The 22,944-nt window shown below is 25.6% G+C and overlaps 4 protein-coding genes across 4 annotated transcripts; all 4 read right to left on the bottom strand.

Annotated features, from left to right (window-relative positions):
- Positions 1-331: 331 nt before the first annotated feature.
- Positions 332-4,259, bottom strand: LOC122506390 (toll-like receptor 13). The gene is made up of 2 exons (XM_043618529.1): positions 4,100-4,259; positions 332-2,569 (listed from the first exon to the last, which is right to left on the bottom strand). The coding sequence occupies exon 2, from the start codon at positions 2,514-2,516 to the stop codon at positions 1,083-1,085; it is 1,434 nt and encodes a 477-aa protein (XP_043474464.1). The 5' UTR covers positions 2,517-2,569; positions 4,100-4,259; the 3' UTR covers positions 332-1,082.
- Positions 4,260-4,611: 352 nt separating this feature from the next.
- Positions 4,612-7,099, bottom strand: LOC122506388 (toll-like receptor 7). The gene has a single exon (XM_043618527.1). It carries the CDS (start codon positions 6,587-6,589, stop codon positions 5,159-5,161), a length of 1,431 nt encoding a protein of 476 aa, XP_043474462.1. The 5' UTR covers positions 6,590-7,099; the 3' UTR covers positions 4,612-5,158.
- A 127-nt stretch (positions 7,100-7,226) lies between these two features.
- LOC122506393 (protein artichoke-like) lies at positions 7,227-13,028 on the bottom strand. The gene is made up of 3 exons (XM_043618534.1): positions 12,891-13,028; positions 11,507-12,807; positions 7,227-8,808 (listed from the first exon to the last, which is right to left on the bottom strand). The coding sequence occupies exons 2-3, from the start codon at positions 12,782-12,784 to the stop codon at positions 7,429-7,431; spliced, it is 2,658 nt and encodes an 885-aa protein (XP_043474469.1). The 5' UTR covers positions 12,785-12,807; positions 12,891-13,028; the 3' UTR covers positions 7,227-7,428.
- Positions 13,029-14,078: 1,050 nt separating this feature from the next.
- LOC122506387 (slit homolog 3 protein-like) lies at positions 14,079-22,477 on the bottom strand. Its single transcript, XM_043618526.1, has 4 exons — positions 22,454-22,477; positions 21,779-21,871; positions 20,204-21,500; positions 14,079-15,963 (listed from the first exon to the last, which is right to left on the bottom strand). The coding sequence occupies exons 2-4, from the start codon at positions 21,860-21,862 to the stop codon at positions 14,528-14,530; spliced, it is 2,817 nt and encodes a 938-aa protein (XP_043474461.1). The 5' UTR covers positions 21,863-21,871; positions 22,454-22,477; the 3' UTR covers positions 14,079-14,527.
- Positions 22,478-22,944: the final 467 nt, after the last annotated feature.

Raw genomic sequence — 22,944 nt, 5'->3', positions numbered from 1 at the left:
TAAAAGTGTATCATTTGTTTCCAATTAAATAGTGGAGCATTAAATTGTACTACATCTTTCAATTGAGCTTTAGGTTCGGTTAAAATTAGAGCAGTTTTGAAATTTGTCTTGCAGTTTTGAATTCGATGTTTGGTTTGGTTAATATTGAAGAAAATGCTTTTAATGTTGTACTGCATCTTTAGATTTTGCTTCAGGTTTTGCTAAAATTAGAGCAATTGTTTTTAATGATGCTCTACAATTTAAAATTTGATTGTATTTGTCATAATTAATGATTCACTATTGGAAGGATTAAAGAACATGATTCAAAGAATTTTTATTCTTAAAACTGTAATATAAATATAAGAAATTGATGATAAAAGTTTATTAATCGAATAAATGTTACAATATTCTACTAATATTCGTATTCTATAAACAATTGTGCGAAAAATTTTGACGCATTTGTCAAGTTTGTTATAAACTAACTGTAACTTACAGAGACTATTTTTTTGTTAAAAAAATTTACTTCTTCTTCTTCTTAAATGACTTTAGGCTTTGCCAACTGTCAGAACAAACACTTAGAGGAATAAGAATTAAGAATTAAAAGTGTCCATGAAATTGGTTAATGTGAACAAAAAAAAATGGCGTCAAACGCGATTCGGTAAACTATATAAATCTATGGCGGTTGATGAACACGTGTTGGGAGGTAAAGATATGAATTAAATATTTATACTATTGCAAATATGAGTTTAAGTCTGTTTAGAATCATTTCCTCCGAATACTTGAAGTTAGACAATTTAAAAATACAAATAAGTCAAAATTAGAGAACTATATAGACATTGTGAGGTTCCTTTTTTGTGGCTTTATTTTTTGCGTGTAAAAATTTAAAAATTAATCGAAAATAAAAATAAGTTGCATTCGATGTTAAAAAGAAAAGTGAAATATTAAAGAGAATAGACGAGAGAGTTAATAAAGAAAACATTTTAAAGAAAAATAAAATTTATATCGAACACAATTTTGCATTCATGCACCGTACGGCTCTGAGTGTTTATACTTTTTGGCGTCAAGGTGTCCACCCCGAACTTTAGACACCAGTACCGAGCAGTCTAAAGTTCGGAGGTTTCAGTGCACTGCAAAACAATCGTCGTATCTTCTGATAGAAATTTAAGAGACTTTGGCGTTAGACTTATTATAGGATTGCCGCCAAGTATTAAATATTTCAATGTTGAATTGCCTAAATCAATATCATTAATTGAAGAAATTGAATTCTTTGATAAAATCAAGTAATCGAGATTAAGCGGTGACTTATAATCTAAATACCTTAATTTGTTACCAGAAAGATTGAGTACAATCAAACTCGAAAGATTGTCAAAAGTATCAATCGCATCAATCGTCTTAATATTATTACTACTCAAGGACAAGATTTCCAGATTTCCTAAATTAGTAAAAGATTTCTTATTCACATTTGTTATTTGATTATTGTTCACATATAATTTTTTCAAGTTCGACAAAGTATAGAGATTTGGTATTTCCGAAAGTTGATTATTGTTTAGATTCAATGATTCCAGAGCTGGTGTTTTTCGAAATACTCGATCAGAAAGTTGTTGAATTTTATTTTCTGACACGTCCAAATAAGTAAGTTTTGAATTAAAGAAAAATGTGTTGTGTGAAATAACGTTTATTCTACAATTAGCCAAAGATAAATATTTCAAATCCGGATGACCTTCGAAATCCAAGCAATTACTATTTGAACATGAAAATGAATTACCATCAATTGATAATAAAGTTAATGATGCTGTTTGATTCATTGGTGCTGAATATGAAGTAAGTAAACATTTTTCCAGAAACAAATGAGTCAATGTTGATGGAAATTTTTGGAAAAATCTCTCAATTATTTCGCTTATTGTATTGTTGGACAAGAATAAATGTGTTAAATTAGTCGAAGTTAAATCTAAATATGAAAAGTCATCTTGATAATGAGCGATTCTATCAGAAGCAATATTTCTTAAAGAAAGTGTTTCTAAATTTGGTAAACGAAGATGCAACGTACTGAAATCTTTATAGTTTCGAGAATAGTAGCCATTTTTTAATATATGATTATTAATCTTGTCTAAAATTAAAGTTTTAATTTTCGAATGTGAAGTATTATTAAGTAAATCTGGTAGATTTATATCGTTTTGGGCCAGATTTAAATACTCGAGATTTGGTTGCATCTGAAAGTCGTTAAAATCTACATTATTTGAAAAATCGTTATTTTGCAGGTCCAAACATGTTGTTTGAACATGTTGATTTGAAACAAAACTCTTTGGCAGTTCCTTTATATTCGAAAATGATAGATCCAAAGCAACATTATCCGGATGTTGCTTTTGACAAGTTGACAGTAATAAATTATCATAACCAAATTCCGCTTCACCAACCAATGAACGTAGTTCCTCTGTTAATTGTTGATTACTTCCCAGTGGATCCTTTTGAAAAGTTCCTCCAAAATCAAAGCATAAGGTAATAATCATCAATCCAAATAATTGCCAGAGAAAATCCATTTTTGCAAACGTCAAGTTTATGCAAAATTTTGATCAACAGTTTAATACCTTATCTGTAAAGGAATGAAAATTGCTTATAATTTTTATAACTTAGATTCAATTATAAATAACCTTATAAATAAATTTTTTTACAATTATAATGACTTGGACGTACTTCAAAATTTTCAGAAAATAATTTTTAATAGAAGCATAAAATTTTTTGAAGCATTACTTAATTGGTCAAATTTGCATTGTTAATAATTTTTTACCAAAATAATTTAAACTAATTTATACAAAACAGCGTTTTTATTTTTTTCTTTTAACTGAAAAATAGAAAAATTATGCTTCAGGAGAAATTAATTTCTGTTGATATAGTGGATTTTACTTCAAATTCTTTATCTTACTTCATACTTCATCGTAACTGGGAGAAAAAAATTATCTTTATTATTAATTACTGACTCAGTTTTTTCGAAACGTTATATATTAGATTTACTTTTATCGCCTTATTTATTATTATGGACTATAATTAAATTTGTTTGGCAAACTTTTTCCAAAAATATGAAAACATATCTTTAGAAGTTTGATTAAACTTGTTTTTATGAAGCAAAGAATGTAATTTAACTTTAGTATTTTATGGAAAATCATTTTTTAATTATTGTGTGTCATTCGTACTTTGATTCCATAAAGAAATTTTTCTTTAAATTAAAATGAATAAATAATACAAAGCTTTTTGTAAAATGAAGCATTTGGTGAATTGTGGGCCACATTTTTGGGCAAGTATACTTGTTTTTATCGATTTATCACACAATGTAGTTAAATATTATTAAAATCATTCATTATTATCATAGCTATAGTAATTTAACAAAAACAATAAAATTTATTCATTGTGATTTATGCGATAGAGTTGTTCACTTAAAATACGTAACTAATGCGGCCTATTTTACTTGTCCAAATTGCAACTCCGATTAATTTCATTTTCTTTTCTAATCTTAAACTAATAATTAAACATTTATAACATTCTTAATATTTCTAACAATTTAATAAATATATTTCATCTTTATTTTTGATTTTGAACTTAATTTAGACAGTGGCCCACAATTCCCCAACATTTTTAAAAATTATAAAAGTGCACTCTTTGGACAAACTGACATTTCTTTTAGGTAGGTGATAATTTTGGAAAACTGTCTAACGTTTATACCGCCTGCTGACACTAAAAATTTAGAAATTTAAAAAAAAAATTTGTGTAAGATATTGAGGTAAGAAAAAATGTGACTCACAATACCCCAATTTCCCCTAATAATTTCAAAAAAATTTTGAATTTTTAGTTAAATTCTTTTTAGAATTATCATTTTATAAAATATTTAAATGAGAAAAATAAGTCCTTTCTTAAATAAGAAAATCACTAATAATACTATTTGTAATTAATAATTATTAATAATTTCGATGGTAAATTTTACATTTCTCAGTACTTTTATTATATAACGAATTCAATATTTATTTAAGAATCTTTTTTCACTTTGCACTTTTTTAAAAATATAATTTATATTTTTAAGTGTTTCTCATAATTAGATTACAAAATAAATTTTAATATATAATATACGAACCATAGAATTTGAAGACATCCAAAGACTTCTTCAAGAAACTCTTCTTTTTCTTCTTCTTAAATGACTTGAGGCCTAGCCAACTGTCAGAACAAACTGGTTAAGAAACTACAGTGATTGCTCCTCCTTGTTATGACTTTTTGAACTACAATGATTGAATTATATGATAATAAAAAGACGCCGCATTACTTGTTAGGGACCTTTTCTAAATGACTATAGTTAATGATTAAATATCTTTTCTCATTAATTACAAAACGATTAAATTTATTATAGAAACTAGAAACAATTCGCGTGCGGCTTACTTCTTTCATACTTCTTAAAATAAAATAATTTAGAAATGAAAATAATAGAAATTAAAAAATAAATTGTAATTCAAGTTTTTTTCATAAAAATAAAATATGATGTGGAATATAGTTTTAATACTATTATTACTATAATAATCTTATATTCTGAGACAGGGAATTTAAGAAATCTATTCACTTTTTTAGAAGGAAAATTTTTAAGGATAGATGTAATTTATGATGATTTTTTCGTTTATTTATTTAAAGGAGCATTTCAATAATTTTCAGTGTACAATAATTGGAGTGATAATGCGCAAAAGGTTACAGTTAACAATGTTCAAAAATATAAAAAGCTACTATAATTTTAGTACATGAAAATAATTTTCGAAAATGGGAAACAAAAATTTAAAGGTCGGTTATTTATTTTTGTTGATTGTAAAGTAAAGAATATTTGTTTCTTTTGGTGTAAAGTTTGGTTCATATAAAGATAATACAGTATAGATACGATAGATAATAAATATTTCTAAATGTAAAAATGTTCGTTATTTATTATTATTTTTATTATTTAGCAATTTTATCATTAATGTTTAGAAATTATCATTAATGTTTAGAAATTATTATTAAAGTTTATGAATTATTAATTTAGTGTTGAAGTTAACGATCATTTTAGGAATTATTATCAATGCTTAGAAATTATTGTTAATACATAGAAACTATTTTTAATTAGAAACGATTGTTAATTAGAAATTAATACAAATATTTAGAAATATTTATTAACTTCTTACAATTTTATTTCATTTTTCAAATGACGAAGCACAATTGTAGTATTATCCGATAAAAATTTAAACGAATTTGGTTGAAAAGATATTAAAGGATTGTCAATAAGAACCAAATATTTCAATGTTGTGTTACTCAATTCTACTTTATCTAACGAGGAAATTAAATTATCTGACAAAATTAAGTATTCAAGATTAAACGCAGGCCGATATTCCAAACTCCTGATTCGATTTTGAGAAAGATCGAGTGCAACTAAATTTAAAAGATTATCAAAAACACTACTCTCAATAGAATGAATATTATTACCACTCAATGTCAAAATTTGCAAATTTTCTAAATTACTAAAAGAATCCTGATCGACATTTTCTATTTCATTATTATTGATGTACAATTTTTTTAAGTTCGACAAACTACGGAAATTAGGTACATTCTTCAGTTTATTGTTGTTCAGATTTAGTGATTCCAAAGCTGGTGTGTCTAGAAATAATTTATCGGAAATTTGTTCAATTTTATTTTCTGATACGTCCAAGTAAACGAGCTTCTGATTGGAGAGAAAAGCGTTGCAGGAAATGGTGCTTATTTCACAATTTGCCAGTGAAAGATATTTCAAATTCGGATGATTTTCGAAATTGATGCAATAGCCACCTGGGCAGGAAAATGAATTACCATCCATTGATAGCAAAGATAATGATGCTGTTTGATTTGTTGGTGATGAATATGAATTAAGTTTACATCTTTCCACAAACAAATGAGTTAATGTTGATGGAAATTTTTGGAAAAATCTCCCATTTATTTCGTGTATTTCACTGTCGGACAAAAATAAATGAGTTACATTCGTAGAAGTAAAATCATAATATTGCATGAAGTCATATTCCTGAGAATTATAATTATAATTTGAGATTTCTTGTAAATGTTGTAAAGAAAGTTTTTCTAAATTTGGTAAACGAAAATGAATTGTTTTCACTTCTCTATAAATATTGTCACGGTAATAATTAGAAACAATTTGGTTATCTAAAACTAATGTTTTAATTTTTTGATGTGAAGCAATCTCTGCAATATTTTGTAAATTAAATTGGTTTTTTGCTAGATTCAAGTATTCGAGGTTTGGTTGCATTTGAAAGATGTTGAAATCGACACTATCTGAAAATTGGTTGCCCTGTAGATCCAAGCAAGTTACATGTTGACTGGAAACAAAAGTTTCTGAAAGTTTCCTTATCTCCAAATTTGAAAGATCCAGTGAAACATTATTCGGATGTTGCTTTTTACATAATTTTAGCGATAGAACATCGTAACTAAATACTTCGTCACCAACCAGAGAATTTAGTTCATCTGTTAATTGTTGCACATTGCCGAGAAGATCCGTTTGGAAGGTTCCTCCAAAATCGAAGCACAGAGTGATAATCACCAGTCCAAATAATTGCCAATGAAAAACCATTTTTACAAACTTTTGTTTTTATTTGTTCACTTCTAAAACTTTTCACTGGAACAATAAAATTTTAACAAAGCAAAATTATTTCACAATTGCTCAGACAACGATCTCTTAAAAACAGACTGTCACAGAATTTAGTGGAGTTTCTTTTATAAAATTTATCCTCCCACAGTAATTTTACCAAGGGAATCCCGTACAATCTTATTTTTCTGAAATTATCAAGGATTACACATATATATTTCCTTTCTGAGTGCGAATATTATAAAGATTTTAAATTTCCTCCGGATGCTGGATATGATTATAGAAAATAATTTCTAGAAGAAAAATTTGATTCTGACAAAGTTAAAACAGCTTTTTGTTCATTTTTTTGTTCATCAGGTTTTGATAAAATAAGAGCAATTGTTTTTAATGTTGCGCTACAATTTAAAATTTAATTGTATTTGTCATAATTAATGATTCACTATTGGAGGGATTATAGAACATGATTCAAAGAATTTTTAGTCTTAAAACTGTAATATAAATATAAGAAGAACATATTTCCTCCGGATGCACTGAGTGTAAATGATAGAATTTTTTTATCTGAATAAAGAGGAAGCTACATTTTTGAAAACTACAAACTATAATTAAAAACTATCACCAAAAATTTATGATAAAAGTTTATTAACCAAATAAAAGGTTACAATATTCTACTATAATATTCGTATTCTATGAACAATTGTGCAAAAAATGTTGACGCAATAGTCAAGTTTGTTACATAAAAGAGTATAATTTCTTAAAGGTTACAACTAAACTTACAAATGGATAAAAACAGTAAATATTTATTTTCGAATTACAAGAAGTGTTTTCTATAAATCTGCTGGTGGTTTTTGCAGAACAATCGTCGTATCTTTAGATAAAAATTCAAGAGACTGTGGCGTTAGACTCATTAAAGGATTATTGACAAGTATCAAATATTTCAATGTTGAATTACCCAAATCAATATCCTTGATCGAAGAAATTAAATTATCTGTTAAAATCAAATAATCGAGATTAAACGGTGAATTATAATCTAATTTCTTGATTTTATTACCAGAAAGATCGAGTACAATCAAACTCAAAAGATTATCAAAGGTACTGCCATCAATCGCCCCAATATTATTGCTACTCAATGACAAAATTTCCAAGTTCTCTAAACTAGTAAAACAACCCTTATTCAAATTTGTTATTCGATTATTTTTCAAGTATAATTTTTTCAAGTTCGACAAAGTATGGAGATTTGGTATTTCCCAAAGTTGATTGTTGTTTAGGTTCAATGATTCCAGAGCTGGTGTTTTCAGAAATACTCTATCAGAAAGTTCTTCAATTTTATTGCCCGACATGTCCAAATAAGTGAGTTTAGAATTATAGAAAAATGTGTTGTGTGAAATAACGTTTATTTCGCAATTTGCCAAAGATAAATATTTCAAATCCGGATGACTTTCAAAATCTAAGCAACCACCCTTTGAACATGAAAATGAATTACCGTCCATTGAGAGAAAAATTAATGATGCTGTTTGATTCATTGGTGATGAGTATGAATTAAGTTTACATCTTTCCAAAAACAAATGAGTCAAAGTTGATGGGAATTTTTGGAAAAACCTCTCATTTATTTCGTCTATATTATTGTTGGACAAGAATAAATGTGTTAAATTTGTGGAAGTAAAATCTAAATATGAAAAGTCATCTTGATCATCTCTATTAGGATCCATTGCTTGTAATGAAAGATACTGTAAACTCGGTAAACGAAGATGCAACGTACTGAATTCATTGTAGTCATGATTATAGTTGCCATATTCTATTCTATAATTGTAAATCTTGTCTAAAATTAATGTTTTAATTTTTTTATGTGTAGTAATATTTAGTATTTCTTGTAGATTAACATTATTTTCGGCCAGATTTAAATATTCGAGGTTTGGTTGCGTATTAAAGACGTCAAGATTTATATTGTCCAAAAAATTGTTACCCTGTAGATTCAAACAAGTGACAAGTTGACTAGAAACGAAGCTCCTTGGTAGTCGGTTTATTCCCAAATTTGAAAGATCAAGTGAAACTTTATCTGGATTTTGCTTTTGACATGTTGAGAGTAATAAATTATCATAACCAAATTCCTGTTCACCAACCAATGAACGTAGTTCCTCTGTTAATTGCTGGTCACTTCCAAGTGGATCCGGTTGAAAAGCTCCTCCAAAATCAAAGCATAAGCTAATAAATCATCAATCCAAACAGTTGCCAGAAAAAATCCATTTTTTCCATCGTCACGTTTATGCAATTTTTTATCAAACAGTTTTTAATGCCTTATCTGTAAAGGAATGAAAATTTCTTATAATTTTATAATGATTCAATAAATTCAATAAAGTATTTCTAAATAGATTCAATAATTAATATTCTTAGAAATAAATTTTTACAATTAAGGATAATATGACAGTGATTCAGACAAATTTCAAAAATTTTAGAAAATAATTTCTAACACAAACATTTTTACAAAAATATTTTCTACTAATTTATAGAAAATATTATTTTTACTTTTTTCTTTTAACTGGAAAACAAGAGAATTATGCTTCAGTAGAAATAAATTTCTGTTGATAGTGGATTTTACTTCGAACTGTTTATCTTACTTCATACTTCATCTTAACTGGGAGAAAAAATTATCTTTATTATGAATTATTAATACAATTTCTTCGAATTGGATTATAAACCGTTTTTTTTTTCATTATTTTATATAAATATAATGAAAATTCCAAATAATTTACAAATTTTGCAAAAGAATTTAATTATTTAAAAAGAAATTGATAAAATTCATCCTTTCAATTATTTTCATAAATAATAAAATTATCGCAGAATTTCAATTATTTTTAATACAATGTTACAGAAATTGCTCAAAAATAGTATTTTTAATACTATTTTAAATTAATAAATCGAAAAATTCAATTATTTTTCACAAATAAAGTTTTCTACAAGAATTCAATTATTTAAAATAAAATTTTCATATTAATATTTATTATATTTAAAAAATTCAATTATTTTCAAAAATAACAAAATTTTTCCCAAGAATTCAATTATTTTCAAAAATAACAAAATTTTCCCAATAATTCATTTATTTTCAATTATTTTAAATACAATTTTAATTAATTTTTTTTAAATAATTCTATTATTCTTTTAGATTTTAATAGAATTCTTCCAAAGAATTCAATTATTAACATAAATAATTCTTCGAAAGAATTCAATTATTAAAGATAAACACACCAAAGTTAATCCCGAAAATTCAATTATTTTGAAAAATTCGAAAATGCCATACAGACATTCAATTATTTTAAAAAAATTTTAATAGAATTCTTTGTAAAATTTAATTATTTTTAAAAACTTTTAACAATTCAATGATTTTCAATATTTACTCATAAAATTGAATAAAATAAATAAATAAACAAATAAATAATAAATAAATAATTTAATAAATAAATAAAATATTTATTCATAAAATTTACAATTATTTAATACATTTTTGTAAGAATTCAATTCTTTTTATGAATAATAAAAATTTCTCAGGAATTCATTTTTTTAAATTAAAATTTTACATAAAATATTAATTATTAATTAAAAGTCGAAAAAAATAAATTTTTTATAAAATTCTTCGTAAGAATTAAATTATGGTAAAATTTTTTATAAAATTCTTCTCAAGAATTGAATTATTTTTAATTTTTTATAAATATTTAAATTCTATCATGAATTATAAAATTCGTTGCTACTTTTTTAAAAATTAATTATCGAATGCGAAGTCTGAAATATATTTTTAATTCTGATATTGAAAATTGAACAAAAATAAACACTCGATTTAATATTTTTTTATGAATCTTTTTTCACGTTGCACTCTTTTTTAAAATGGTAAATCATAGTTTTTAGTGGTTCTAATAATTAGATTAAAAAATAAATTTTAATAAATAATATACGAACCCTCAAAGTTGAAGACATCCAAAGACGACAGCTTCTTCTTATGGCTTTTAAAATTACAGTGAATGAATCTTTTGATAATAAAAAGACGCTTAATTACAGCGCCACTCAGTTTTAGTGGACGCTTCTAGGAACTAGATCAGTACTCATAAAATAAATCATAAATTACAATTTATCTCTAAATTACGAACAACTTTAAGAATTATAATATATGTAGAATTTATCACTTGGTCAAATATATAAACAATAGATGGAATATATCAACCAATCTAAGTCAGGTTAATAATAGAAAACACACATGTCTTATTTTAACGTTTCGACAGTCACAGCCGTCTTCTTCAGAAACTAAAAAAATTTTTTTATTTATATTTTAATTAAAAATTATAAAAAATAAAAAAACACAAATTTAAGTAAAGTAAAATAAAATTAGAATAAAATTTTAGGATTTTAACTTTAACAATTTTTATTAGATATTATATTTTATTCAGAATTAATCAAGAGAGATGGAAATAATTAAATGATTGTATTAGTATTTTTTATTCTTTATAATATTCATTTCACTAGTTGCGATATGACTAAAAGTGTTCATAAAGATACAGGATTTCTTTAAAGAGACGATAATAAAATTTAATTTGAAATCCGAGTTGAGAGTTGTAAATTAATTTCGATTTAAGAAAGATTACGCGATTAAAATTTTTTGCTTGTTAGGTATACCTTTCCTCAATGACTATGGCTAATGATTAAAAATCTTTTTTTTATTAATTACGAAACTATGATACGAATTAATAACTATTGTTACACTAAAAATTTTTTGAGTTTACTAAAAAAAATGGTGAAGAAGGTAAAAAAAAGAAAAAAGTAACAGAAAGGGAGAAAAAGAAGGAACATAAAAGAAAAAAGGAAAAGATGAAAAAAAGAAAATTGAAAAGAGAAGGAAAAGAAAAATTGTTACCAAATTTAAAAATCGATGTGCAATTTGGAAATATTAAACGAACGTACTTCAGAATCATTGATTTGATTTTGTCTAAGATCTAAATATTCAAGGAAGGCAGTGCCAATTCTCGTGGCATCGGCTAAACACTTAAATGAATTTCCCTCAAGATATAAACGACGAAGACTGAATGGCATTTGCCATCCGTCAAGTGTTCTCAAACGATTCTCACCAAGATGCAGTTCCTCCAATGCAATTAAATTACCAAAAGAATTCTCTCCAATTCTCTCAATTCCCACATCATTCAACCATAACGCTTTCAATTTCTTCAGTTCACAAAATCCATTGTCAACAATTCCAATTATTCTCGTGTGGTCGAGAATCAATAATTCGAGATTCGTTAGAACACAAACTTTTGGTACTTCCGTCAATGGATTACTACTCAGATTTAACTTTCGCAAATTATTCAATTTCCCCAAAGAGTTTTCATTTAATTTATCAATATTATTACCCGATAAATCTAATTCAATAAGTTTTCCATTCTTCTCAAAGGCATTTGCCTCGATTTCAAATAGATTATTACTGGCAATTAGTAATTGTTCCAATTGGGGGAATTTCTCTAGACACAGTGATCGGATGTTGGGTTTTTGGGTGCAACCGATTTTTTCAAAAACGTTATCATTCAGACTTAGTAGACGAAGATTTGGACTAACATCGGGAAGTTTCCCTAAATTATTGTTATCGAGAAACAAGTGCGTTACTAGGGCGGATATTTTTAGAGAACCTTGATAAAAATAATTATTCGAGAGATGTAGGTGTGTCAAACTACTCGTGAAGAGGATATCAAGATTATTCAAACCCAAATTTCTCAGGTAGAGATGCTTCAGATTTGGATAAATCCCAACAATTTTGAGAGTCGCGATTCTCTTGTTATCGTCCAAGTTGAGAGACTCGATATTCACTAGGTCTTGATTTTGAAAAAATGTGTTCACATCTAGGGAATTTTTCGCTAAATTCACTGCACGAAGATTGGGGAATTTTTTGAAAAACCCAGTTGTGATTTGATGAATCCCTCTTGATTTGAGATCCAAACAATCCATATTTGTCAAACCGGTGAATAATTTCTCGTCTAGATTCTCGAACGTCGCTTTCAATGGAAGAAGTCCGGGAATATTTGTCCGGCAATTCTTTAACGGATGATAATCACTGACCACATCCTCCAAATCATCTGATGCTTCTTGTAGGGAACAATTCCCCAATGTCCAGATAGAGAAAATTAGAAGTGCATTGATCAGCACCTTCCTCATTTTAGAATAGATTTTTCCAATTGCTTTTGAAAGAAAGAACACTTGTTTTTTGATTGTATAATCAATTTGCATCGAGAGAATTAAGAGAAAAATTTTTGTTACTTACGTAACAATGTGGAACTAGTTGTAGAGAATAATGTTAAACTTTTGTTTACCAGAAACTGTTGTACAATTGAAGATGAATATATAACTGACGGTGGAATGGTTCAAGTTCCAAGATACAGGGAGAGAGTTGGGAAGACACGATACACTTTGAACTTTGATCCAGAGACCTCGATAAGACTGGGTTATTATCAAGGCGAATTGCGTATACCGGAAATTGTGTGTTTCTGTTTCTATTGTTAGGAAATAGGGCAAGTGGGATTTAGCATTGTTTGTTTTGATGATGAGAATTTTGTTTTTTTTTCGTTGTGGAGGGAAACAAAAAACTGAAGAGGAGAGTTGTTTTTAGGTCAGAATTGATAATGTTCTGTTTTGATAATTTAATTTATTGTTCCGTGACATGATTAGAGAATGTACCATCCGTAATTTTCGGTTATGTTCCATTTGGATCGATTTTTAGGTTTTGTATTCCTTGGCTAATGACGAAAATTAATAGTTTTTTGTGTGATTCATGTTGTACTGATTTATTTCCAGATGATTTTTGTTTACCATCCGTACTTTTTGGCATTTTTCGTTTTGGATCATGCTACAAATACTTGTAGCTTAATTATTTTCTTAATTTTTACTTCTGTTAGTTTTGGTCCAATGCTACAATGTTTGTTTGTTTTTACAGCATCCGTTATTTTTTACTTCTGTTAGCTTTGGTCCAATGCTACAAAGTTTGTTTGTTTGTACAGCATCCGGTAATTTTTGCTTCTGTTAATTTGGGTTCAAAGCTACAAATTTCATTTGTTTGTTCAGCATCCGTAATTTTTTACTTCTGATATTTTTGGTCCAATGCTACAAAGTTTGTTTGCTTGTACAGCATCTGTAATTTTTGGATCAAAATGATTACAGATGTTGTACCACTAAAAGTGGTACAACATCTGTAATCATTTTGATCCAAAACTAACAGAAGCACTTTTTGTGGTACAACATCTGTAATCTGATTGATGTTAGTAATCCTTTAGTAAAATTAATATTTGTTCATAAAATGGATTATACGATACAAATCCGTCATCATTTATTAAATACAATTCAAAAATAATGGCAAAATTAGGAGTCAATGTTTGTTAAGGATTAAGATGCACCAAATTTTCTTTGTTTGTTGCATCCGTAACTTTTAGGTCTACTTGGTTTGGACCAACAAAAATAATAACTATTTCTTTATTCAGCTAATAATTTTTGTACAGATCTTTAATTTTGTGTTTAGGTTAATCATAAAGAACTAAAAATCTAATGTTCAGTTCCAAAAGAGCAGAATTTTTGAGTATCTAATTTCTTAATAATGATTCTGCTATTCCGAAGTCGAACTTGTGGGGCACTTATTTACAGTTAGAATAAATAATACAGGACGAATGATTGTGTAAAATTAGGCAGTAGGTTCGCAACTAGAATTAGGATTACAATTACAATTAGAATTAGGATTACAAGTACAATTAGAATTAGGATTACAATTAGAATTAAAATTACAATTAGGGCTACAATTAGAATTGCTATTACAATTAGAATTAAAAATTAGGGTTACAATTAGAATTCTGATTAGAATTAAAATTACAATTACAATTACAATTTGCTAACCCAAATATTCAGAAAAATGTTCTACCATATCAAATTTTCACCAGCAATGCACTGATCATAGCATCGTCCCTTCATCGCTCGACATTCACTAATCACATGAATAACAACATCCGACGAAAGATGCTGCGTACAACTAACACTAATCATCGGATTTTTCTGCAAATACACAACCGACAAATGATAAGCACTGTCCAAACACAAATCACCAAAACTAGTGAAATGATTCCCTCGAACATCCAAATTCTTAAGACTTCCCTGCTGCCTCCACCAGAATCTATTCAATCTCTCCAAATTATTATACGAAAGATCCAATTCCTCCAACCGCGGCAGTTCAATAAACGAATCCGTGTCAATTCGACAAATTCGATTATTAGCCAAAATAATCTTCTTCAACAATCGTAAATCCCTGAATGTTCCCGTCGTGATAAATTCAATCCGATTGTAACCCAACGAAACACTCAATAATTGTCCATTGCTTCTCAAATTTGGTACCATCGTCAGACGATTTCCGGTCAAATCCAACTCTTTCAAATTCCGTAGATTTACGAAAGTTCCAGGCTTGATGACTTCGATTTGATTGTTCGCCAAATTCAGTGTTGTTAAATCGCACGTGGTATCAAAAGCGTCCTCCTCAATTCTATTGATTTCGTTGTGCGTCAAAGAGAGGAATTTCAACCGCCTGGCATTGCCCAGACGAAGTGTCCTCTCCTCATAACAATGCCCCCGACAAACGGATCTCAATCTATTGTGATCCAAAAATAAAAATTCGACATTCTCCATTATTTCACCACCGAAACTCCCAATGCGATTCCGCTCCAGATAAACATAGGTGAGACAATTCGGAACATCCCTCACGAAATTCTCGTTCTCGATAAAATTATCCGAGAGGTAAAGATGACGAAGCGTGGGAAAAGCATGGCGCAGGGAAAATTGAAGACTTCTCAGCCAATTTTTCCTTAGGTACAAACTATCAACACTTGGAAAACAATCACTGTGAGTAATATCACGACCATAGTCATCCACAGGTACTTGATTTTCGTCTAAAATTAGCGTTCGTAATTTGTAATTGTCACCGCCGAATGTGAGAAGATCACAGAGGGGAATTCGATTTTTGGAGAGATCCAAAAAGAGGAGATTTGATAAGGTATTGAAGGTGCCGGGTTCAATTCGATCGATGTTATTGTCACGGAAACTGAGACAGGAGACGTCGTAACTGCTGATAATGCCACGATAGAGATTCCGAACACCGCATCGAGGTAGAAATAGAGTGAGATCTTTTCTCTTCAGATCTTGACAACTTCCAGTTGGGAGAATTGGATTGTCGTCGGAACGGGATCTCAGATCGATGGAATGATAGAGTCCAACCAATGGAAAGGAGACACTTGAAATGTGATGGCCATTGATGAGAAATACTTGGAATATGAGGATGATTATTAATTTGGTTATTTGTCCCATTCCTGTAGGTGAAACAAAAAATTAAAGATTAAACTTTTTAAAAGTTGGTAACATTATGAATTAAAATTTGAAAAATAAAATTAGGAATTAAAATTAAAAATTAACCCGGGACACTATAGTAGTCACTATTTATTTTGATGAATCTTTTTATCGAATTGACTTCTTATGTATAAATTTTTTTAAAGTAAAAAGTTACTAAACTCTGTGCAAATTTACAGGCCCTCTAAAAATTAAGAATTAAAATTGAGGCTCCGGATCTTAAAAGGGCACTTTCAGGATTGATTTTAAATGGTAAAAGTGCCTTTTTAAGATCCGGAGCCTTTTTAATTTTAAAGTAAAATTAAGAATTAAAATTAAAAAGTAAAATTAAGAATTAAAATTATAAAGTAACATTAAGAATTAAAAAATTAAACTTAAGAATTAAAATTATAAAGTAACATTATGAATTAAAATTAAAAAGTAAAATTAAGAATTAAAATTATAAAGTAACATTAAGAATTAAAATTAAAAAGTAAAATCAAGAATTAAAATTGAAAAGTAAAGTTAAGAAATAAAATTAAATAATTTTTTAGGCTGTGAAGCAATTTTAACTCGCGGAGTTCTTTGAGTGGGAGAAAAGTGCGCGCGCAGCCTGGGAGAAAGTGGGGCGAGGCTCCTGATTGGCGCGCGCAGTTTTCTCGTTTTAAATTCTTGCACTGTGAATTTCATCTACTATTTAATTTTAAATGTAACTAAAAATAATTAAACAAACGAGTTAAATAAATATTAAGTATTAAAATCTTGTAAATAATAATAATAATAAATGAATTAATTTAATTGATAATTAATTAGTAATTTAATGATTTATTTAGTATTAACAATAATAATAATTCACTAATAATAATTTATTATTAATAATAATTAAATAAAGTAATATTTCGGTAATACAATAGGAAAAATTTAATAAATTATAAATATAATAATTAATAATGTTTATTATTAAATAATATAAATATTTAAATATTATAAATAATGATTTGTATGCAGTAAATAACAAAATAACAAAACAATTCTAAAATTACAGAATAATTACAAGAAATTATTATTTATTTATTTATTTATTTACAATAAATAAAATGAGATAATAAAAATAATTATCTAATTGCAAGTAATAAAATTATTTTAATAATTATTTATTATTAATTATTTGCGATTATTAAAAAAAAGTTTAATATTAAATAAATATTTGAATTAAAATTTTTTAAATAAATGTTAATAATAAATAAATAGGTAAGTATTAAAAGTAATAAAAAAAAATTTTTTTTAATGGAGAAAAAAAAAGTTTTTATTTAAAAGTTTTTATTTGCAACAAATAAAAAGAATTATAAATTTGAATAAAATTGAATGATTAAGAAATTTTGTTTAATTAATTAAGGAATACAATTTAAAAAATTAAACATTGTTAAAAAATTTTTAAAAAAATTTATGTCTGGAATTTATTTTTTTTAGTTTACTAAGAAGAATCGAATATTTTTTTCAAACAAAAATACTTTTCTTAAAGAAAATATATCTTTTCTCTTTAGATATCTAAAAGAATAGAATTAAAAATCTAATTATAATTTTCTTTTTGTATAAAATTTTGTCTTTCATAATTTTTTCTTTTTTGAAAATTAAAATTTGATGGTAATTGATTGAAAGCAGATCGCTACATTATTTGATGTGAATGTAGAGAATTGTTTTTATGGTAAATGCTTCAATAAAATATCATTCTTACCATTTGTCGAAATTCGATATAAAAACAATGTTTAATAATAATTTTTATTTTTATGTATAATAGTAAAATATTATTAAAATTTTTTAGATGGAAATTGACAGTAAATAAATTTAAAAATTTAATTTGCATTTAAATTTCGATTCTTAAAAGTTGTAAAACTGAGAAAAAGTTATGTTTACTTTATCTGAGCTTGATAAATGTTTTTTTTTTTTGAGTTCATTACAAGTTTTCGTTTATCAATTGAGAAAATAAATAAAAGTTTTCAATTTTCAAAGGTAGGGAAATATTTCAAAAAAAGAGGAAAATATAATTACAAAGAATATATTAATTATTATTTTACAATTATCATTTTATTATGAATTATTATTATGAAAAATTATTATTCTGAATATTATTTATTGTTATTATTACTAAAATTTACAATAAAAGTATTTATTAATAATAAAAGAAAATAAGAAAAAGAAAATTTGACAATAAAATCTAAATAATTTTAAAAAAAGTTACTCAAACATTTTTAACTTTAAAAAACAGAAATTAATAAAAAGAAAAAATAGTAAATCCCATTTTTAACTAAACAAATTTTTCCCTAATTTAGATTTTTCAAAATTTTACAAAAAGCAAAGAAGGAGGGGAAGTGATTTAATTTTTAGAAAGGGAACAGAAAATTTATAATTGTTTTTTTCTAAATTAATTGTAATTAATAAAAAATTAAAATAAATTGTTTTTTAGTTAAATTAATTGTAATTAATAAAAAATTAAAATAAATTGTTTTTTAGTTAAATTAATTTTTAATTACATAGTTAAATTAATTAAATAGTTAATTAAAAAACAATTTTTTCATAAACTAACAGCTGAAAATGGATAACTATTTTGAAAAAAAGAAATAAAATGAAAAAAAACTTACTTTAATTGAGAAGTGATTTTCACATGAAACTTTAGCGACTTGTGTGACAAATCTAATTCCCACTTTGCTTTTATAGTGTGATCGATAGACTATAGGCTTTTTTAAAAAAAAATAAATCAGAAGCTCCCAATGTCGTCTACGTAATTGACGTTACTCGTGGATTATCTCTCTAGTTTCGAAACTCATTAGGATTTGCTCTTTTGCAGTATGCACTTCTGATGTTTTGATTAGATAATTTTTTTCTTCCTCCCCCTCTTTTATTGAAAAGCCTATTTTAAGATTTTTTTTTCATCATCATCATCAAAAAAGAAAAATTTTAATCTCAGTCAATTTTTTTTCTTCCGTAAATAAATCTTTGTAGATTTTTTTCTTTTAAATTAGTATCATAATTTGTTAATATTATTATATTGTTAACAACCTAATGCTCGTATATTGAATAAATAAATAATTTATTGTTAATATTTTTGTTATTTTCTAAATATTATTTTTACTTTTTCTTATTATTATTATTACAATTATTATTATTATTTGTTACTGTTGGTTTTATTTTAAATAATTTATTATTTATTAATTGTTTTATTTTTTTTTATTTTTATTATTTATTGTTACCAATATTATTATTATTTTTTATTTTATTTTTTATTCTTATTTCAATCACTTTAACCATATTTGAATCATTTTATTATGCTGCATAATATTATAATATTTATTTATAATATATTTTTTTTATTATTATAATATTTATTTATAATATTTTTTATTATTATTATTATATTTTTTTATTATAAATAAATAAATACCAATTATTATTAATATTAAATTATTTATTCAATAGTTCACGTACTTTAGCAGAAAGCAAAAAAAATTAATTAAAAAAGGAAATTAAAATCTTTATTAAATTTACAATAATTGGAAAACAAATTTTTTTTCAAATTCACTAAAAAAATTCTTTGAAGCAATCAAATGAATGAATCAGTTAATAGTGTTTTACATTTGGTAATGTCATGGACGTGGATGAGATTCTCGTGCCATACAAAGTCTTTACCAAGGTTTTTCTGCGAGCATTCGTTGCAAAATTGTGTAATATTTAATAGCAAAATAATCGACTAAAAACAAACGATAAATAATACACAATTATCAAATAATTTATTACTGTCATCATTGTTTCATTATTACTATTAATAATATTAATATAATAATTAAAATAATTAATAATTATCAATGAATTTACTTTTAGTCAATACACAGAAATTAGTATTATTGTAACAAAATTATAATAATTATTATAACAAAATTCATTATAAAATAATTTATATTCAAAACTTGATTACCGATTATCAATTCTATCTTAATTAATAATAATTGTTAGGAAAAAAATATTCTTCCCTTCTGATTAAATTATTTATTTTTATTAAATTGAACATATTTCGAACATAATTTTACAATTTTTTTTCTAATCATTAAAAAAAAAATTATATTTAAAAAATATGTACTGTTTTTCGTTCTTTTTTTGTTTCTGATGATTTTTAATAAACCGAGAAAATTTTATGTTTCAATCAATTAATTTTTTGAACAAAAGGAATTTTTTCCAATTTTCCATTAGAATTAACAGTTAAATTTAATTCCTGACTATTTGTATCATTAGGACATTTAGCTTCAAATTTATTCTCAAGAAATATTGTCACAGTTTTGGGAAAATTTGCAATTATCGTTTTTGTATTTAAATATTTAATTGGATTATTTTTGAGTAAAATAATTCTCAACGAATCCATAAAGCCAAGTGATAGACTTGAAAAGTTTTGAAAACAATTTCCACTTAAATCTAAAGTTTCAAGATTCTCAACTCCCGTCAACCAATTTATTGGTAAATGTTCAAGTTTGTTCAATGACAAATCTAAATTCTCAAGTGCCATTAAATTACAAAAGGAATCGATTTCAATTGTTTTCAACAAGTTTCCCCTCAACGACAATGTCTTTAGATAGGGAAAATTTTTAAATTCACCCGCACAAATTTTTTCAATTCTATTAAAGTTGAAATTTAAATTTTCAATATTTTCCAAACTCGATAGAATTGGTAGTGTTTGCAATTTATTGCTATTTAGTGATAAATTTTTCAATTTTCTCAAAGAATTAAATGTTCCCTTACGTATTAGTTCGAGTTTATTTTTCGAAAGATCGAGATTTTCGAGAGAATTAATATCGTCGAATGAATCAGGTTCTAGATCATTGATATTATTTTCTGAAATTGATAAATTTTTTAAATACTTCACATTGTTTAGTGAGAGCGAATTTTCGTGACAATAAGTATTGCAGATTATTTTGAGAAAATTTCGATTCAGTACAAGTGTTTCGATATTTTTTACTCTCGTTGCATTAAATTTTTCCAATTTATTATCATCGAGAAAAAGATGTGTTAATTTGAGGGGAAAATTTTCCATTTTTTCTATTAAATTATCACTGAGATAGAGATGTGTTAGATTTGGTAAATTTTCCCCAATTTCGTGTGTTACATTAAAAATTTTATTTTTTCTCAAATAAAGATGTTGTAATTTGGGAAATTTCGATTTTATCGTCAAAAACAAATTTTTCTTTCTATTCTCGTCGATAATTAGTGTTTTTAATTGAAAATGTGAATCGAAAGTGATTAAATTGGTCAAAGAATTTTCGGCTAAATTCAAAAAATAGAGATTTGGTAATAATTTGAAAGCACCTGGTGAAATTTCGGTCAATTCGTTTCCTTGAAGAGTGAGACAATTAATAAAGGGACTGTCCATAAAGCCATCGATTAGTATTTTTGATTCGTTGCTCGATAATTTTAGTGTCACATTTTTCTCCATTTGATTGCATTGTCCAGTTGGAAATTCGAGAGAATTTTTTCGCTGCTAAAAAGAGAGAAAAAAAATTAAAAATTAGTAATTTTGTGTTGCGCGCGCAGCTTGGGGAAAAGTGGGGGAAAGTTGCGCGCGCAGGAGACGAAGAGTGGGGAGAGTGATGCGCGCGCATCACTCTTCTTACTCTTCGCCTCCTGCGCGCGCAACTACCGAACAGTAGAAAAGGAAATTTATTTTTTCTTGCTTTTAATTTATTTATTTTTTTTGCTTTCAATTCTTTTGCAAAGGAAAAGAAGGAAAATTGTTTTTTTAGAAAGAAAAATTATTACCACATTTGCTATTAAATCGTTGCATTCAGAAAATGTGACGAGAAATAAACTCAGAGGCAGGAGTTTATTTAAAATACGAGACATCTTGAATATCTGGAAAATGATAAAGAGAATGTTGACATTTTTATCTCTCGAGTGAAAAAAAATTGATTTAGTAATGCAAAATTAATTGTCTATTAATTAAATATTGTACAAAAATAATTCCTAGGTAATTGAATGTTAAAAAAATTTTTTTATTATTAATTCATTAAATGCAAAGAAATTTATTTTTATTAACTAAATATTTATTGAATTAATTAACTAAAAATTGTTTTGTTAATTGAGTACAAAAATTCTTTTTATTAATTAACTAAAAATTGATTTTATAACTACAAAAATATTTTTTATTAATGAACTAAAAATTAATTTTCATAATTAACTAAAAACCATTTTTAATTGATTAAACAATAAAAAATTATTTTTTAATTAATATTTCAAAATAGACTCTGAGTTAAATTCAATATTAGGAAAAAATAATTTTAAATAAATTTTTTTTTATTTTAATATTTTGCTACTATTTTTTTTTTATTAACATTTGGTATAATAATTAAATACTGTTTTTTGAAAAAAGTAATTTTGTTTCGAAAAAAAGATAAGTTTTTGTTTTGGTAAAAATATAATAATTTTGGTACTCACATGCTTTTTACTGACGACAAGTTTGTTCAATTATCAATTAAAAAATTCTTTCTCAAGAAAAGATTGGAGTGTGACGAGAATTATTGGCGATAATTGAGAAAAAAAAATAGTAATCTCATTAGATAATTAGCATTTTAGTTAAAGCAAAAATACGTGATTCATGTTATTATACATAAAAAATATTATTTTTTTAAAACTAAAAGTGTGAAAATTTAATATTTGAAACAAAAAATTTAATTTTAGATTGAAAATATCAAAATTTATATTTTGGAAACTAATATTACAAAACTACACCTTTTATTTTCAAAATGAAGAAAATTATTTTATTTTTTAAATTAACAAAAGAATATTATTTTTAGAATAGAAAATTAAAAGAGAATTGAAAATTAAAAATTCAATTTTTTTGTTAAAATTGAAAATTCAATTTTTTTCTAACAAAAAAATTGAAAATAGAGATTCAATTTCTTTATTAAATTTGAAAATTCAATTTT

This window comes from Leptopilina heterotoma, unplaced genomic scaffold, assembly GCF_015476425.1.
Source record: "Leptopilina heterotoma isolate Lh14 unplaced genomic scaffold, ASM1547642v1 Lhet_417, whole genome shotgun sequence".
In the NCBI taxonomy this organism is placed as follows: domain Eukaryota; kingdom Metazoa; phylum Arthropoda; class Insecta; order Hymenoptera; family Figitidae; genus Leptopilina; species Leptopilina heterotoma.
The sequence above is the reverse complement of the archived record's forward strand: the minus strand, read 5'-3'. Positions and strand labels throughout refer to the sequence as shown.

Bases quoted from the DNA above. Each gene is read 5' to 3' on its own strand.
- LOC122506390 (XM_043618529.1), bottom strand. From the start codon at position 2,516: ATGGATTTTCTCTGGCAATTATTTGGATTGATGATTATTACCTTATGC.
- LOC122506388 (XM_043618527.1), bottom strand. From the start codon at position 6,589: ATGGTTTTTCATTGGCAATTATTTGGACTGGTGATTATCACTCTGTGC.
- LOC122506393 (XM_043618534.1), bottom strand. From the start codon at position 12,784: ATGAGGAAGGTGCTGATCAATGCACTTCTAATTTTCTCTATCTGGACA. The intron at 8,809-11,506 runs TAAATTTGGTAA...GATTGATGATTT, and splicing joins CCAAATTGCACATCGATTTT to ATTAGCTTATGCTTTGATTT.
- LOC122506387 (XM_043618526.1), bottom strand. From the start codon at position 21,862: ATGTCTCGTATTTTAAATAAACTCCTGCCTCTGAGTTTATTTCTCGTC. The intron at 21,501-21,778 runs GTAATAATTTTT...CTCTCTTTTTAG, and splicing joins ACGATTTAATAGCAAATGTG to CAGCGAAAAAATTCTCTCGA. The intron at 15,964-20,203 runs AAATTCCTTTTG...TTTCACCTACAG, and splicing joins TTCTAATGGAAAATTGGAAA to GAATGGGACAAATAACCAAA.